This window comes from Jaculus jaculus, chromosome 6 (genome assembly GCF_020740685.1).
Source record: "Jaculus jaculus isolate mJacJac1 chromosome 6, mJacJac1.mat.Y.cur, whole genome shotgun sequence".
NCBI lineage: Eukaryota > Metazoa > Chordata > Mammalia > Rodentia > Dipodidae > Jaculus > Jaculus jaculus.
This window is the reverse complement of record NC_059107.1, coordinates 154,594,482-154,611,980: the sequence shown is the minus strand read 5'-3', so window position 1 is coordinate 154,611,980 and position 17,499 is coordinate 154,594,482. Positions and strand designations below refer to the sequence as shown.

Below are 17,499 nucleotides of genomic sequence, written 5' to 3'. Positions count from 1 at the left end.
GGAAAGCACAGTGAATGAAGGCTACAGTCTGGGATGGAGAGAGGGGCCAAGTCTGCAGCCAGACAGAGCCACGGATGGCCTGAGCAGTACGAACAGGACCTCCAGGGTCGCATTTGTCTATAATTGCTAAAATGTCACCTGGGCTACAGGCTTACCGCCAGGATCTGCTGGGAGAGGGCCACTCCCAAGGTCATCTGAGGGCAGGGCTCACTCAGTTCTTTGAGGACATATGTGAACTGTTGGCCCCCAAGGCCACCTCAGCTCCTTCCATGTGGCCTCTGCATGGGGAAGCTAAAGCATGGGGCAGCTCAGAGCGAGCTGAAGGGGAGAGATCAAGAGGAAGAGCGTGAGGCAGCCACAAAGCGCAGATCCAACTCGGAAGTGATGTCCACTGCCCATCATTTCATTACATCCTTTTAGATACTTTAAAAAATAGGGCTGGAGAGATGGCTTAGCGGTTAAGCACTCGCCTGTGAAGCCTATGGACCCCGGTTTGAGGCTCGGTTCCCCAGGTCCCACGTTAGCCAGATGCACAAGGGGGCGCACGCATCTGGAGTTCATTTGCAGTGGCTGGAAGCCCTGGCGTGCCCATTCTCTCTCTCTCTCCCTCTATCTGTCTTTCTCTCTGTGTCTGTCGCTCTCAAATAAATAAATAAATAAAATGAACAAAAATATTAAAAAATATATGTTATTATTTATTTGCAAGGAGAGAGAGAAAGAATGGGCATGCCAGGGCCTCCAGACTAAAGGTGTGACTTGCCTAGTATTCGTGAGGTCCTGCTTCTGTCCTCCCAAAAACCACACACACAAAAATGATGGCTATGAATCTTCTGATAAGGTCTTCTCTTTGTAGGAAGAAAAGATTGCCAGAGTGGGGACAGAGGCAGTTCCTCCCCTCCCCCCAGCCAGAGGCTGCTCATGGTGGGAGAGGAGATAAGGAGACGACAGGAAAAGAGCCCAGGTCCCTGAGCTATAAGAAAGACCTCTGTGGCCTGGGGTGGCCCTGGTTTTCCAGAAAGTGCCCAGAGAGTGGCAGGGATGCCGTGAGTCTGGAGGAAGCAGTGACGGCAGCAGGAGGCTGGAGGGGTACAGGAAGTCGAGTCGGGCCTGACAGGATCTCTGGGGCCTCCCCGATCAACTAGTTCTCAACTGTCATCCACCTCAGAGACTGTCATTTGAGACCTTTCAATGCGTTGTTTTGTCTACAGGACGAAGCCCGGAATTGCTGGTCATGGAGCTGAGCCACCAACCAGGTAAAAGATGGGGGTCTGCCTGGGAGAGGATTCCTCGGGGCAGCTGGGAACACCCCCTCCTCATCTCCCTAGGTCTTGCCGTGGCCTCCAGGCCTCCTGACCTGACCCTCTGAGCACAGAAGGAAACAGGGAAGAATTACTAAGCTTCCTGCCCCCTCCCCAGGCCTGGCAGGTGCCAGTGCTCAGCCTCTCTGGGTTAACACACTGGCCTAAGTGGAGGGCTGGAGGAAGAGCAATCTTTAATGAGCACCGGAATGGGCCACGGGAATGCTGGGCCCAAGTAGGGGATACATCAGGTGTAGCCAGGGGTCTTACACATTGGGAAGTGTGGGCAGAGCTGCCAGGCCTGGAAGGGGAGAGGGCAATGCTTTGGCGGGGCACTGCCAACAGGGAAGGGTTTTCTTCAGGATTGGCTGAGCCAGGTCGGCTGTAAGAAGGGTCCTCAGGGAGGAAGAGCACTGGGGCTGAGGGAAGCAGGTCAGGTGGGGAGACAGTGTCTGCTGAGTCGGGGGTACTCCTTCATGAAACTTCCCAGTGACCAGAGTCATCCCTGGGGCCATTTTAGTTCCTTAGACACTGGCCTTTTAAATGTTTATTTATTTGAGAGAGAGAGAGGTAGAGAGAGAATAAATGGGCGTGCCAAGGCCTCTAGCCACTGCAATCAAACTCCAGACACATGTGCCACCTTGTGCATCTGGTTTATGTGGGTCCTGGGGAATCGAACCTGGGTCCTTTGGCTTTGCAGGCAAGCCCCTTAACTGCCAGTACTGGCCTTTTTCCGGAACATACCGACACAGCAGCTCTGGGAGGTGACAAAGGGGCCAAGGACAAAGGAAGAGGGGACTTGGGCAGGAAAGGGGCACAAGACCAGGTCTCCAGGTGCTAACTCCTAGGGTGGGGCGTGCACCACCTCGGGTGCTCCAGAGGCCTCCCAGGGCATCACTTACTGTGACAGCTGAGTAGGGGCCCGTGAGAGGGCCACAAACCCCCAGAGGCAAAGCCTGCTTGGTGCTCAAAGTTGACCCCAAGCAACATGAATGCCTGGGACCATGGCCAAGGCCTGCAGAGTTGGAAGGAGCATTCCCTCTGTTTGCCACCTGGACTTGATGCCCGAGACCCTTGGGTTTGTCCTTCCTTCCTTCCCTCCCTTCCTCCCTCCCTCCCACCCTCCTTCCCTCTCTCCCTTCCTTCCTTCTTTCCTTCTTCCCTTTTCTTAAAGCCTCCAACACCTGGTGTTTCCAGGTGGTCTCCCATCCAAATCCTAATCAAGGCTAGACCCTGCTTAGCTTCCGAGAACAGACAAAATTGGGTTCATTCAGGGTGGTATGACCATAGACTGGGTTGTTTTTCTTTTTTATTATTTAAATTTTTTTTTTAAATTTATCTGAGAGTAACAGACAAGAGAGAGAAAGAGGGAGAGAGAGAGAGAATGGGCAGGTTAGGGCCTCCAGCCACTGCAAATGAACTCCAGGTGCGTGCGGCCCCTTGTGCATCTGGCTAATGTGGGTCCTGGGGAACCGAGCCTCGAACCGGGGTCCTTAGGCTTCACAGGCAAGCGCTTAACCACTAAGCCATTTCTGTAGCCCTGGGTTGTTTTTCTAATAGTGAGTTTCAAAGTGGTACATACAATCAGATCTCATTTACACAAAAACTTCATGTTGTAAGTGGATTGAAGAGCCCTTCTAAATTGTTTCAAGTGGGGAGCTCACCAAGCACATTTCCAGCTGGCATCTGGGCCGAGGATGGGAGCTGACTGAGGGGGCTCAACCTCTGTTTTTTTTTAAAAAATTATTTATTTCTTTATTTAAAACAGAGAGAGAGGCAGGCAGAGAAAAAGAGAATGGGCACGTCAGGGCCTCTAGCCACTGTAAATGAACTTCAGGTGTTTGGGCCTCCTTGTACGTCTGGTTTACTTGGGTGCTGGGGAATCAAACCTGGGTCCTTAGGCCTTGCAGGCAAGTACCTTAACCACTAAGCCAACTCTCCAGCCCCTCAACCTCTGTTTTGCACAGTCATAAGGTGCATGCTACTTTGTGCTAGAGAAAGTGGGTGTTCCCAGCCTTCTCCACCGTCACCGGAAGACACATCATATCACTAAGAGAAAACACTGCAGGTTAGCTCTGAGCCATGACCTCGCCTGCTTGCCTTGTCCACTACTGACTGATGGGTTCCTGTGTGCTGGGCACCCTGGGCTGTGATGGGAAGCCTGGGACTGGCTCACACGTGGAGCTGAGGTGAAGTGGCATAGCCAGCTTGAGGATGGGTCTCAGAAGGCCTTCCTGGAGGGCTGTGCTTGAAGGAAGGCTTTTATTTGATGTGGAAGGAGGGGGCTGCCTCTCCAGGTAGTGGACCAGCCTGGGCGATTGTTGTGAACAAGGACGTTCCAGAGTGTGTGGTAAGGTCGAGGGACAAGCCACAGTGACTGGTCAGAGCCGGGGTTGAGTGGGGTAGAGATGAGGCCCTTACTGAAGCCTTGCTGGTATTTGGGAATCTGGAGGGTGAAGTAAGTGGCAGCGGGGGAGGGGACCGGGTGGGCTCTGAGAAACCAAGAGGTGGCTGGGATGAAGGACAGAGGAGGACCTACCTCTGACGTTAGCTTCCCTGACTGGATTGCTGGAGTTCAGGGTTGGGGAAAGAGGACTAACCAAAGTAAGCCAGGGGACACTCATGCGCAGAGAGGCCAGGTCCTTTGCTCAAGGCCTCCAGTGGTCAAATGCCACATGGGACAGCCCTGTGCCGTGGAAATCGGGCTGCTGAACTCGCTTCTCTTGTTTCTTTTCCTTTCTCACCTGAGTCTCTGGCTCATGTATTTCAGTTCCTCTTGGTTCTCTGACTCCGACTCTCCAGTCTCCCTGGGTCTAATTTCCCTCCCCTACTTGCTTCTCGGTCGCCTTTCCTGCCAGCCACTTCTCACGCCCTCTCTCCATCTCTCCCCTTTCCAGGCACAACCACTTTGCCCAGGACCCAGCTGGACAGAAACAAGGACATGGACTCCTGGAGTACTACCCACAGTGACCTCAACCCCTCCAAGCTCAAGTATCAGCCACGTCTCTCCCTGACCCCGCGAAGCAGCTCCTTAGAGCAAGGTCACCTGGAGATCCCACCTCCGCCACCTACGCCCACCAGCAGGACTTCCCTGGGGGGGGACCCAAGGCCTGGGGACCTGAAGAACATCGGATGCAGACTGTCCTCTGAAGAAAATAAGACTGGGGTGGAGGAAGGCCCCAACTCGAGGACAGTGCCTATGAGCCAGAAAGACAGCGTCATTCCTAACAATATCCGCCACAAATTTGGAAGCAAAGTGGTGGACCAGCTGGTCCCTGAGGAGCAGGTATCAGAGGGGTTGGTAGGAGGCTAAGGGTGGCAGAAGGGTGGTTGGGAGAGACAAGATGAAGACCGAAGCCCCACCCCGTTGAGAACAGGCCACACTGTATGAACATTAGACAGAAGTGTTTCCTGGTACCTGCTATGGGCTAGACACTGTGCAGCTTCATTCTTTTTTTTTTAAATTATTTATTTATTTATTTATTTGAGAGTGACAGACACAGAGAGAAAGACAGATAGAGGGAGAGAGAGAGAATGGGCGCGCCAGGGCTTCCAGCCTCTGCAAACGAACTCCAGACGCGTGCGCCCCCTTGTGCATCTGGCTAACGTGGGACCTGGGGAACCGAGCCTCGAACCGGGGTCCTTAGGCTTCACAGGCAAGTGCTTAACCGCTAAGCCATCTCTCCAGCCCAGCTTCATTCTTTATGTGTCACAATTCATTCAAACCTCCCAGCTACCCCATGGGGAAGGTAGTGTTATCCTCATGTTACACTGAGAAGGCACCCAAGGGTGAGAGGAGTTCAGTAAGTTAACCAAGCCAGGCGTGGTGGCTCACGCTTTTAATCCCAGCACTCAGGAGGCAGAGGTATGAGGATCGCCATGAGTTCAAGGCCACCCTGAGACTACGTAGTGAATTCCAGGTCAGCCTGGGCTAGAGTGAGACCCTACCTCAAAATAAATAAATAAATGAATGAATAAATAAACAAACCAAATGTACCCAACTGGACACACTTCTACTCTGGGTTGGCAGATCTTGGACCCCTGGCCGGTACTGTCTTTGCAGTGAACAGGTATTTGACTTGTTCGGTTTCAGTTTGAACACAGCTTCTAAGGAAGACAGTGAGCATGTAGGCTGCTACCTGCTTGGGATCAGAAGACAGGCTTGTTGGCTCTGCTGGGTGGCTTTGCATAAATTGCTTTCTCTCCCGCCCTGTGCACAAGACTCCTGGTCTGCAGACTGAAGCAGTCGGACTAGATCAGGCTGATAGATTCATGGCGTACATACCACAACTGTCCTAGCCCGCATCCGTGACAGACATGACTAATCCATGCTGGCACTCTTTCCCGCCAGCTACACTCTTCTAGGCAGCCATTACTAATCAACTGAATTGAGATTAAAAATCCTTCTGCCATTTCTGATCAGCTGCTAAGCATCCTTCCTGTTTTGGCACTATGAATTCTGTTTTCAAAGCCACCATCTCAACCCTTTGAGCAACTGCACTGTGTGGCCCCAGGCAGAAGTTAACTGCTTCCCTTTAAACATCTGGTAAACCCAAGGCCAGCAGAGATGATGCGATCTGCTTGAAGTCACAGAACTGGAGGGTCCATGCTCAGAAAGGCCATAGCGAGCCCCTCCCGTGTGCCTTGTCAAGACACAATTGCCCCTCCCATTAGACAACCTGTGTGTGGAGGGGGCACAATCCCATAGTCCCTGCCCCACTAGGAGGGATTTGTCCCATTTGAGTTGGCTGTGGTCACTCATTGTCTCTCTTGGCTTTAGGACAATACCATTTCTGTTAAGCTACTGTTTATTGTCCTGGGCTTCTAAGCAAGACTTCTGGCTTTCAAGGGCCTTGGTCCCAAGTATCATTGAGCCAGAAAGTGTCGGGCTTGAACCACTTCAAAGACCCTCCAGTTCTGCTTCACACACACACACACACACACACACCCACACACACTGCAAGTAGCAAACTGGTTCAGGGAGGTGCAGAGGTCTGCCGAACCCCAGGCTAGACTTCTCTGGCTTCAGTTTTCAAGGCGATACAAAAAGAAAATTAGCCTTATGGAAGTTAAGAACCTGGGCTTGTAGGGTGCTTCCAGTGTAGGCGGCAAGGGCTCTGGGGCTCTCCAGCTGAGTGAACTGGCAAGTCTAGCACTATTTTCTCATGGAGGGAATATAGCTAGCTACCTTATGTGGATGTGAGGAGGAGGAGGAGGAGGAGGAGGAGGAGGAGGAGGAGGAGGAGGAGGAGGAGGAGGAGGCTGGAGGATCACTGGCATCTGTGAGGCCCCTGTCCACCAGGAAGCAAGAACCAGAGCGGGGAGGGGGAGGGCTTTCAACTCCTTTAGCTCCCCAGCCACGGGGACAGCGGGGGTGGGGGGACCTGCTGGTGGGGAGGATCAGCGTCAGAGGGAAGGGGGGTTAGAAGGCCACTGGGGGGCTTGTCCCTGCTTTCTAGCTTTTGTCTCTTCTCCCCGCCTCCCCCATCAGGCTCGGAGAGCCATCGATGAGATCCTGGACGGTCCGAAGAGAGCAAGCTCGTGGTCCAGCCAGACGCGGAGTCCTGCAGAGCTCTCGTCCATCTTTGCAGATTACTATGATCTGGGCTACCACATGCGGTCCAATTTATTTCAAGGTCAGGCTGAAGGGCACAACTAGGGCTGTGAACATCCATGGTCCCCTGGTTGTTAAGCAACAAAGGGTGTGTAAGGCCATGATGTGTCTCAGGAATGTTCGCCTCACACGTTTCCAGGGTGTTCTGCACGCTGGCTGCGTCCCTCCTAGCCTCCTGGCAAGTCTGTCATCCTCCCACTGGTAAAGCAGCCTACTTGGCAGCCAGATATTCCCACTTTGGGCACTTCTGGTTCCTTGATCTGTCAGCTGGAGGCCCAGGTATCCCTGACCTCTGATGCCTCTGGTCCCAGTGACAATAGCAAGTTTCTTGGGTTCAAAGTTCAGCCATTCACTTCTCTGAGCCTCAGCCACCTTGGTCTGACACTGGCTTGATAATGACAGTATGTCCTTTCAGGGTTCCTGGGAGATAGGGTGCTTGGCCTGTGGCCCACGCTGAGCACTTAGTCTGCCAGGCCATTATTTTTCTTTCCTGAAGCTTGGGGTGGTGGCCTCACCTGGGGAAAAGGACAGGTGAGTTGGAGGTATGCCATTTCTAGAAGGCTTCTTTTGGTCTGCTCAGGTTTGTTTGCCTTGGGAAGACTGGAGCCCAAGTGCCTGAGAACTCAGTTACCTGAGAAGGAGCTGCTGATGGCCAGAGCTTCCAGTCTTTTCTCTATATCAGTCCGTAGTCACAACATGGTTCCCAAAGGGTTTCTAGATTGCCTGGGGGAGAGGGGCATGCAGCCAGCATGGAGGGGCTGCTCTCTGCTGCCCTTGCCAGCTCCACCTCACTGCCATGGCTCACTCTCTGTGGGCTTCCCATCCTCCTCCTCATCCCTCCAGCCCATCCCCAGTGTTCCCAGGTCCTGCCAGACCTCCTCTGCCTGGCGTGCATCCCTGTCACCGGAGGAACCAGACACCCTGTGGAAGCCTTTCTGGGTTTTTCTTTTGAGTTCAGAGGAGAGGTGGTGCTGGGGGAGGGGACGCGAGAATGGCTTAGGTTGTTCTCCATTCTGGATCCAGGATTCCTGCCGTCCCTCTTGTCTGCTCAGCGATTCTCATTGGAGTTCCTATTTAGGTGGTCATGTCTACTAAAGTGTGAGAGAGCACCGTTCTTAAGAATCCACGTCCCTGTTGCTCAGCCTAGGCCGCAGAAGTGTGCCAAGGGGCACTGAAAAATCAGCCCCCGGCAGCTGGTGTGACTCACAAGGCCTGATTGTTGGAGTTCCCTGAACTGATCGGCATATAAATGCTATCTTAAAATTGGCATGGGAACAGTCTGCATGCTCCGGAAATTGGCGAGCGCTGTGAGTGAGGGCTTCGCTCTGCACGCAGCCGTCAGGGTGTCCGTCCTGAGCCTCTTTCGGGCACCACTCGCTGGGCTTTGTTCACCTTGGCACTTGCTGTTCCAACCTGAGCCATGTGTGTGTGAGCACAGGGGAGCAGGAGGAGGAATCAGGCCGAAGTGTGGACTCCAAAGGTCTTTGCTCCTCAGTGGAGCAGGATGCCAGGCAGAGTTGGAAGCAAGGGGAATGGACTGGTGTGGGTTGGGTGAAAGCTCACTCCCCCCAGTGCTCTGTGGAGAAGGACGCAGAGGAGCCGGGGTGCACACAGGAGGGGCAGACTGCAAGCATCCAGGGACACCCCGTGCTGGCAGCCTTTACTGTAACTAATACCAGAGGCGATCAGCTTACAAAGAAGAAAGGTTAGCTGGGTGTGGTGGTGCCTGCCTGAAACCTTGGAACTCAGGAGGCCCAAGCAGGAGGGGTACAGTGAGTTTGAGGCCAGCCTAAGTAAAGCTACTTGGTGTGTTCTAGGTCTAGCCTTGGCTCAACAGTGAGTGAGTCTATCTCCAACAAACAAAAATAAACAAAACCAATACATTTTTATTTATTTACTTATTTATTTTTTGGTTTTTCAAGGTAGGGTCTCACTCTGGTCTAGGCTGACCTGGAATTCACTATGTTATATCAGGGTGGCCTCGAACTCAAGGCGATCCTCCTACCTCTGCCTCCCGAGTGCTGGGATTAAAGGTGTGCTTCACCACACCTGGCTACCAATGCATTTTTTTTCTCAATTTTTATTAACATTTTCCATGATTATAAAAAATATCCCATGGCAATACCCCCCCCACTTTCCCCTTTGAAATTCCATTCTCCATCATATCCCCTCCCCATGTCAATCAGTCTCTCTTTTATTTTGATCTTTTCCTCCTCTTATGGTGGTCTTGTGTAGGTAGTGTCAGACACTGTGAGGTCATGGATATCCAGGCCATTTTATGTCTGGAGGGAGCACGATGTAAGGAGTCCTAGACTTCCTTTGGCTCTTACATTCTTTCTGCCCCCTCTTCCGCATTAGACCCTGAGCCTTGGAAGGTGTGATCGAGATGTTACTCAGTACTCCAGTCACTTCTTTCCAGCACTATGATACCTTCTGAGTCATCCCAAAGTCACTGCCATCTCTGCTAATACATTTTTTAAAAGGCAAGGTTTATTGTGGCTCACGGTTTGGGGGTTCAGCCCACGATCAGTTGGCTCCTTTGTATTTGGGGCCTGTGATGAGGCCGCATGTAGTGGAGGGGAGGGCGGGGTGGAGCAAAGCAGGTCACTTCGAGGTCACCGAGTGACAAAGAGGAGAATGAGGAAGACAGGGCCCTGCAATTCCTGCGGGACAAGTCCCCCATCTCCCAATAGCAGCAAACTGGGCACTAAGCATGTGACACCTGGATCTTTGGAGGACAGTACAGATGCAGAATTTATAGCACTCGGTCAGGTAGCTGGGCCGGGCACTGTGCACACCTAAAGGACACTGGTGTACAAGTCTGGTGTAGCAGGAGTCCGGGTGTGTGTGTGTGTGTGTGTGTGTGTGTGTGTGTGTGTGGCAGAGCAGCAGGCACACGCTAAGGCTGGACTTGGGTATGTGTGAGACAGGAATTAAGGCTGATTTCAAAGCAGTTCACCTGAGCAGGAGGCTCCTGGTTATGGAGATGATCCTTCTGGTGGGATGCAGGCTGTGCTGAGGCATAGGCATGATCCTTTCTGCAGTCTTCCTGGAACGTTCTGGGTAAGGCTTTAATCCCTCCGAGTTGAGCTCCGTTTTCAGAGGACAGCTGGGATTTGTTTTGAATTCCTTCTTTGTGTGAAGTACTGAGTCTCACCTTTCCCCAGAGACCGGCAGAGCAGCCGTCAGCCCTCAGGTTTTCACAGGCTCTGGTTCCTGCTTTCCTGCCCATCCCTCTAGTAAAGTACATGGGTGGTCACCGGCGTATTGTAAGTGGCGTGAGATCTGGCTGGGCATCGCCCATTGTATTAGTTACATTCTCATTGCGGTGAATCAATCCTCCCCCAGAAGCAACTAGAGGAGGGAAAGGGTCTCATTTATATACAGTTCTAGAATTACTCATTTATTTCATCATGGCAAGGGAGGTGTGGTGGCAGGAGCAAGAAACCAGTTTATCACATTGCGTTCAGGAAGCAGAGGATAAATAGGGACCGGAGAATGGCTAATAAAACCTTAAGGCCTGCCTCCAGTGGCCCACTTCCTCCAATGACGTTCCATCTCCTAAAGGTTCCATAATCTTTCTAGGCAGAGCCACCAGTTGGGGTCTGAGTGGGGAAGGGGAGCTTGAGGCAGCTGGTTCTTAGGTCCTGGTGCATAGAAGGCATTTGTTAAACACAGCTCAACACCCCAAGGGCCAAGTGTGCAGTCACCACAGTTAGATGGTCTAGAGGAAGGGTAGGTACCTGGGCATCTGGGTCCACATCTGGCCGGAAGTGACGCTTGCACTAGGGGATTTCAGCCCCCAGGGCCAGGGTGTCTGTGGGGGAGGGGGCCTTAAGGACGTTGACTTAACTTAAGCTTTGGCAGGGTTTGAAGGCAGGTATTTCTCTACCGGGAGAGGTAGTGTGTCCTACCGTCACCCTGCCGTTCTGATGTTTCTCCTATGGGTGCTCACCCACCAGCCCTCTGAACACCTTGGGGTAGGATTTCCAGGGCCCTGGGTCTGCTCTGTACTGACCACAGCCGTCCACAGAAACACGAGGCCCTCCCCCCACAACATGCCCTCTGCCGCGTCCTTTCTCCTTCTTGGTGTCTTTCAAACTCTTGGGGGATACACCAGCTCCCAAAGTGATCTACAATCCATCCTGTCTAAGTAGGTTTAATCTGGAAGTGGGAGGCAGGCCTCTGCTTTGGAGCCTTAAAAGGAAAAAAAAAAAAAATCCTCTTAAACAATCCTGGCCATTTTCCTCAAATCTGACCATTTCAGCCTCTGTGAAGACCCGCTTTCAAGGACTGTCCAGAGGCGTCCGCGGCTCAGCTGGCACTGAGCCCCAATGGCTGCTGGGACTGAGGGCTTGAGGCCAAACCACGAACTCATTCTGTTACTTAGGCTTTCAAAGCCATAAATACCAACCTCAAAAATTTGCCTCTCCAAATGTATTTCTAGCCTAATGGCATCGTCCTTGGAGAGGTGAGTACACTGCCTGAGATGATTTTGGGTCCTTTGAAGTTGCTGAGACCTGCTTTACAGACCAGTGACAGCCAGCTCCGCAGATGACCTCATGTGCAAGAAAATAACCCCTTGGGTAGAGGATTTGGTGTCTAATAGAACAGACTTGTTAATTGTTTCTACCCAAATCCTGTCATCCTTTGTTAATACTCTTCGCTTATCTACTGATTACTAAAATACAGACCTCAAAATCTTTCCCTGGGCTGGAGAGATGGCTTTGCTGTTAAGGCACCTGCCTGCAAAGCCAAAGGACCCAGGTTTGATTTCCCCAGGACCCACATAAGCCAGACACACAAGGTGGCGCATACGTCTGGAGTTCATTGGCAGTGGCTGGAGACCCTGGTTTCCGCCCAGGTTCGATTCTACAGGGCCCACGCAAGGCAGGTGCACAAGATTGGTGCATATTTCTAGAGTTTGTTTGCAGCATCTGGAGGCACTGGTGTGCCCATTCTCTCTACCTCTCTCTGTCTCTGTCTCTCTTTGTCATAAATAAATAATAAAACAAAACATACCCTATGACAGCAGATGCGTCCATTTCTCCTACCGAGCCTGTTGGTTTTGCTGCATCTATTCTGAGATGGCTGCAGCAGACTCAGAATCACAGGGCTCTTCGACAAATTACAGTCTTACTCAAAGCTCATAGTCTGCCTTATAGTCGATTTTGTCTGATATAAATATAGCTATGCCAGCTTGCTCTTGGCAAGTACTGGGTTGGTATATCTTTTTCCATCCTTTCCTCTTGTGTCTTTTTTTTAAAAGAATATTTTGCAGAATATAAATCTGGAAGATAGTTTCTATATTCTGATAATCTTTTTTGTGGGGGGCAGTTTGAGGTAGGGTCTCACTCTAGCTCAAGCTGACCTGGAATTCATTATGTAGTCTCAGGGTGGCCTTGAACTCCTGGTGATCCTCCTAGCTCTGCCTCCTGAGTGCTGGGATTAAAGGTGTGTGCTACCACGCCTGGCTTGATAATCTGTTTTTTTAACCAATAAGGGTAGTTCACCTGTATTGATTACAGTTACCCATATTATTTTGGGTTTATTCCCATGATTCATTTTGTATTACTTTTCTATGCTGGTTTTTTCCCTCCTGTCTTCTGTTGGGTTTGCATGAACTTTCCTCCTTTATTCTCCAATTCCAAATTTTGTCTTTTCTATCCTGTTATTAATTTTGTAGCTACTTCTGATTTTTTTTGTTTGTTTTTTTGAGGTAAGGTCTCATTCCAACCCAGGCTGGTCAGGAACTCACTCTGTACTTTCAGACTGGGCCTCAAACAGCGATCCTCCTACCTCCCAAGTCCTGGGATTAAAGACATGCGCCACCATGCCTGGCACTTCAGACATTTTTTTTTAATGTACATAGTCGACAGATTCTGAAGTGAAGGAATGAGGCTTTCTGTACACTCAAAGGACTGTAGAACTCTTCATCATTACTTTTTCCACCGATTTCTCAGTGTGTATGTTTTGCAGAATTTTTTGCTTATTTTTATTTATTTATTTGCGAGCGAGTGAGCGAGCGAGCGAGCGAGAGAGAGAGAGCCAGGGCCTCCAGCCACTGCAAACGAATTCCCCCTTGTGAATCTGGGCTAACGTGGGTCCTGGGGAATCGAGCCTCGAAAAGGGGTCCTTAGGCTTCACAGGCAAGTGCTTAACCACTAAGCCATCTTTCTAGCCCTACAGATTATTTATTTTTTTAACATAAGCGAAGTACTGTGAGCTTTCAGTCTAGGTCTTTTGTTTGCCAGCTGTGAGATGTTAGGCAGGTTGCTTCTCTGTGTTGCAGCCACTTCAGCGCTAAAATGAGGATTAAAATCCCATCTGCTGCTTAGGATGTCTGACAAGATTCAATGATCGGGTTCATGGGAAGCTTCTGGAAGTGTTCTCAGCCTCATATGTCTCAAGCGGTCAGCAGGTTGGGGGTGTGGCTCAGCGGTAGCCTAGTTTGATGGTTAATCTTGATTGATAAATTGAATAGCTTTGAGAAGTGCCTTGGAGGACCAGTGAAGCATGCCACTTGGCCTGCCTGTGAGAATCTTTCCAGACAGCGGCTTGACTGAGTGGGATGAACCTGCCAATACGTGGGCAGAGGCATCCTCTAGGCTTGGGCTCCTAGGTGAAAAGAAAGGAGGAAGAAGAGAATAAAGAATGATACTCAGGCACTCCCCCGACCCCACCATTCCCTGAGTGTCGCGTGAGCTGCTCTGCTCCACCAAACCCTCTGTGGCAGTCTCCTTTCCCATTGCTGGGACAAAACACCTGACCTAACGCAGCTGATGGCTGGAAGAGGTTTTCTGGCTTACAGTTTCGAGGGGAAGATTCACTGTGGTGAGGAAAGCAGAGCCGAGGCTGGGCATCAGATCATCATGTCACCTATCAGCCGGAAGGTAGCAGGAAGAGTGAGCTTGCTATCAAACACCCAGTAGGGGCTGGACTAATAAACCCCAAGGTCCGCCCCTAGTAGCACACCTCCTCCAGCAAGGCTCCGCCTCCCAACGAGCTCCTGTCAGCTGGGGATTGTGTAGGAGGCTTAACCACAAATGTGACTGGTCAACATTAGCTTTTTTGTGTGTGTGTGAGAAAAGTGTTTTGTTGGTGTTCTTGGAAGATACTTGTATGATAAGCTATTATAGATCAATGATTGTTTCCTATCAGCATTTACATCTTGATCCATTTATATTGTGTGTGAGTATGTATGTATGTATGTATGTATGTATGCGTGGATGTGGTGTGTGTGTGCCACGATCCATGAGTGGAGGTCTGAGGGCAGCCTTGGGTAGTCTCTTCCTCCCACTGTCCTTGAGACAGGGTCTCTATTTTCTATTGCTGTTTGTTTTCTTTGCTACTTGGTGTGTCTTGTCTAGCTGGCTGGTGAACTTCTGGATTCCCCTCCCATTATAGTTGGCATGTTGAGATACAGATGCATGCTCCCCTTTGTGTCTGGCTTGACGTGGGTGCTAGAAAATGGAACTGGTGCTAGCAGGCTTTGCAAGCCTTTAACTGCAGAGCCACCTCTCATTCCTTGATCCATTTCTTCTGTGGTTGATAGTTAATTAGGTCACTATCTTTTTCCCATCTATTTATCCAAATATTTATTTGTGTACATATTTAAGGAGATATTAAAAATTATGATCATCAAATGTTAACAGAGTTATATTCAAGTGTCAGACTTTTACAAAATGTTCAAAAAGTAACTTTGAAAAAGATCACTGCCATCCGGGTGTGGTGCCGCATGCCTTTAATCCCAGCACTCAGGAGGCAGAGGTAGGAGGATCGCCATGAGTTCAAGGCCGCCCTGAGACTCCATAGTGAATTCCAGGTCAGTCTGGGCTAGAGTGAGACCCTACTTTGAAAAACCAAAAAATAAAAATAAAAAATAAAAAAAAGAAAGAAAGAAAGAAAAAGAAAAAGATCACTGTCTTTTAAAAAATATTTATTTATTTATTTATTTATCTATTTATTTATTTATATACTTGAGAGAAGAGAGTCTGTGAGCATGGGCATACCAGCGCCTCTTGTCACTGCACATGAACCCCAGATGCATGCACAGTTTTGGGAATCTAGCTTTACTTGGGGACTGGGAAACAGAACCTAGGCCATCAGACTTTGCAAGCAAGTGACTTTAATCTCTGAGCCATCTCTCAGCCCTTGATCCCACTTAGGTCTGTGATTGGTGGTTAATCAGATCACTATTCTTTATAAGTAAAGGGTCTTTTCTCTACGTCAACAGCTCAGGTTCTTTGTCGTTGGTGTTCTAAATCTCACTTGGTTGCTTTTAGACCAGGCATTCTTGGGCTTTGACTTGGCTGAGTGGTGGATAACTTGCCTAGCATGAAGGATGCTCGAGGTTTGACCTTCAGCACTAAAAATGAAAAGAGAATTTTTTATTGATGTGCTAAGAATTGAACAGCTTCATTTCCAGCCTCCAGTCTCTTTACGTTTTGTGAAAATATATTTTTATTTAATTATTTGCAAGGAGAGAGAGAGAGAATGGGCACACCAGGGTCTCTGGCTGTTGCAAATGAACTCCAGATGTGCTCACTGCTTTGGGTATCCGGCTTTATGTGGTACTGGGGAATCAAATGCAGACCAGCAGGCTTTTCAAGCAAGCATCTTTAACCACTATCTCCCCAGCCCAGCCTCTATCTTAATTAAATCCTTGCTGTCTTTTAGTTATTTTTCCTCTGTTGGATGTGTCTGTTGGTTCTTCAACATGGTAGCTTATTTCCTTATGTGCAGTGAGAAAGTTCAGGTTATCAATTGCCGCATGACAGATGCTCTAATAAATCGCATTTTCCCAAAGTCGCAAGGTAAAGAAACTGAAGCTCAGAGAGGTTAGGAACCACATGAGTCCACTCTCCTCCTCAGTAATGGCTCGGAAGCCATCCCACCCCTAGGAACTGACAGTCAGGGTGAACCGTGGAGAGCCCCGCCTTCACTGACTTGGGGATATGTATGTGGTATCTGACAGGTGCCCCCCTGGAGACAAAGAGCCTCATGAAGGCCTCCTACACACCGGAAGTGATCGAGAAATCGGTGAGGGACATAGAACACTGGCACGGCAGGAAGACGGACGAGCTGGGTAGGCGGGAGCAGGGTGAGGCACGGGGGTGGGGTAGTCGGGGTGACCCTTTCCTTGTGGGTTTCAAAGGTACAGAGCAGGTGGTGCTCTGGGGGGGGGTGGATTTTGAAGAGGTCACTGCCAGGGCCTGGACCCTCCAGGGGATGCTAGATGATCCATGCTGTCCACCCCCGCCCCCCTTGGTCTCTGCAGGTCGGTGGCACCGGAAAAATGCTATGAACATGAACCTACAGAAAGCGCTGGATGAGAAATTTGGAGAAAAGAGCAAATCCAGGAGCCATAAGTAGATAGGACCTTAGAAGGTATGCTGTCTACTCAAAATGCTACCAATAAAGAAAGAGGCAGAACTCGAGTCCGTCCAGCTTGCTGTCTGTCCATGCTGGGGTGGGGCTGTGCGTGTGTGCTGGGGGGCGGTGAGGAGACACACTGAGGACACAGCTACCTGCTGAGGCCCCTCTCCACGCCTTCCACGTGACCCCAGGAAAGATGGGAGATGAACCAGTGTTCTTGGTGCGCCTATGACCTGGGCGACAAGTCATCAAGTGGACATCACTGGGTTATACCCTTTGTGATTTTCTTTTTTGTTTTTAAATTCCTTTTTTAAGAAAAATCTTTTCTTTTGTTTATTTTATTTATTTGAGAGTGACAGACAGAGAGAGAAAGAGGCAGATAGAGAGAATGGGCACACCAGGTCCTCCAGCCACTGCAAATAAACTCCAGATGCATGCCCCACCTTGTGCATCTGGCTTACATGGGTCCTAGGGAATTGAGCCTTGAACCAGGGTTCTTAGGTTTCATAGGCAAGCGCTTAACTGCAAAGAGATCTCTCCAGCCTTGTGATTTTCTTTATTTTTTTTTAAAAAAAACCTCTTTTTACTTATTTTATTTGAGAGAGAGAGGGGCAGATAGAAAGAGACGGAGACAATGGGTTTGCCAGGGTCTCTAGCTGCTGTAAACAAACTCCAGCCACATGCCCCACCTTGAGCATCTGAGTTACGTGGGTCCTGGGGAATCAAACCTGGGTCCTGTGGCTTTGTGTGCAATCACTGAAACTGCTAAGCCATCTCTCCAGCCCCCTGCGTTGTGATTTTTCTTAGTAGATCCCAATTGCTTCTAGGTTAAGTATTCTTCCCACACGTGCTTAGGGACTTCAGAGAGTTTGTTTGGTCACATTCATCCCTCCCAATTTAGGAGTGAGTCTGATGGATCTCTTAGTAACCCTTGCCTTGATCTGCTTCCCTTAGACACAACATGACTGGTTCAGGGAATGTGACTCAGTTTGAGCTGATGAGACGCAAGGAAAGAGGAGGGTGTGAGCTGCCTCCTGGGAAATTCTTTCCTGGGCTGGGCATGCTAGGGGAGCATCCCTGGTTACTGTCTTGGATGAAAAGCTGAACAGCCATGCAGGTTGTCCCCTGGCAGACACCCTAGGGCCAGAGTAACTGAGGGCAGTAGCATAGTCTGGCCCTCGGGCACCTCACTGAGCCATGCGAACTTGG

The 17,499-nt window shown here is 50.1% G+C and overlaps 1 protein-coding gene across 1 annotated transcript; it reads left to right on the top strand.

Moving 5' to 3' along the window:
• Positions 1 to 1,212: 1,212 nt before the first annotated feature.
• Tex33 (testis expressed 33) lies at positions 1,213 to 16,352 on the top strand. Its single transcript, XM_004650585.2, has 5 exons — positions 1,213 to 1,253; positions 4,196 to 4,584; positions 6,790 to 6,934; positions 15,890 to 16,000; positions 16,193 to 16,352. Exons 1-5 carry the CDS (start codon positions 1,232 to 1,234, stop codon positions 16,285 to 16,287), a joined length of 762 nt encoding a protein of 253 aa, XP_004650642.2. The 5' UTR covers positions 1,213 to 1,231; the 3' UTR covers positions 16,288 to 16,352.
• The last annotated feature ends 1,147 nt before the right edge of the window (positions 16,353 to 17,499 follow it).

Bases quoted from the DNA above. Each gene is read 5' to 3' on its own strand.
- Tex33 (XM_004650585.2), top strand. From the start codon at position 1,232: ATGGAGCTGAGCCACCAACCAG. The intron at 1,254-4,195 runs GTAAAAGATGGG...TCCCCTTTCCAG, and splicing joins GGAGCTGAGCCACCAACCAG to GCACAACCACTTTGCCCAGG. The intron at 4,585-6,789 runs GTATCAGAGGGG...CTCCCCCATCAG, and splicing joins AGCTGGTCCCTGAGGAGCAG to GCTCGGAGAGCCATCGATGA.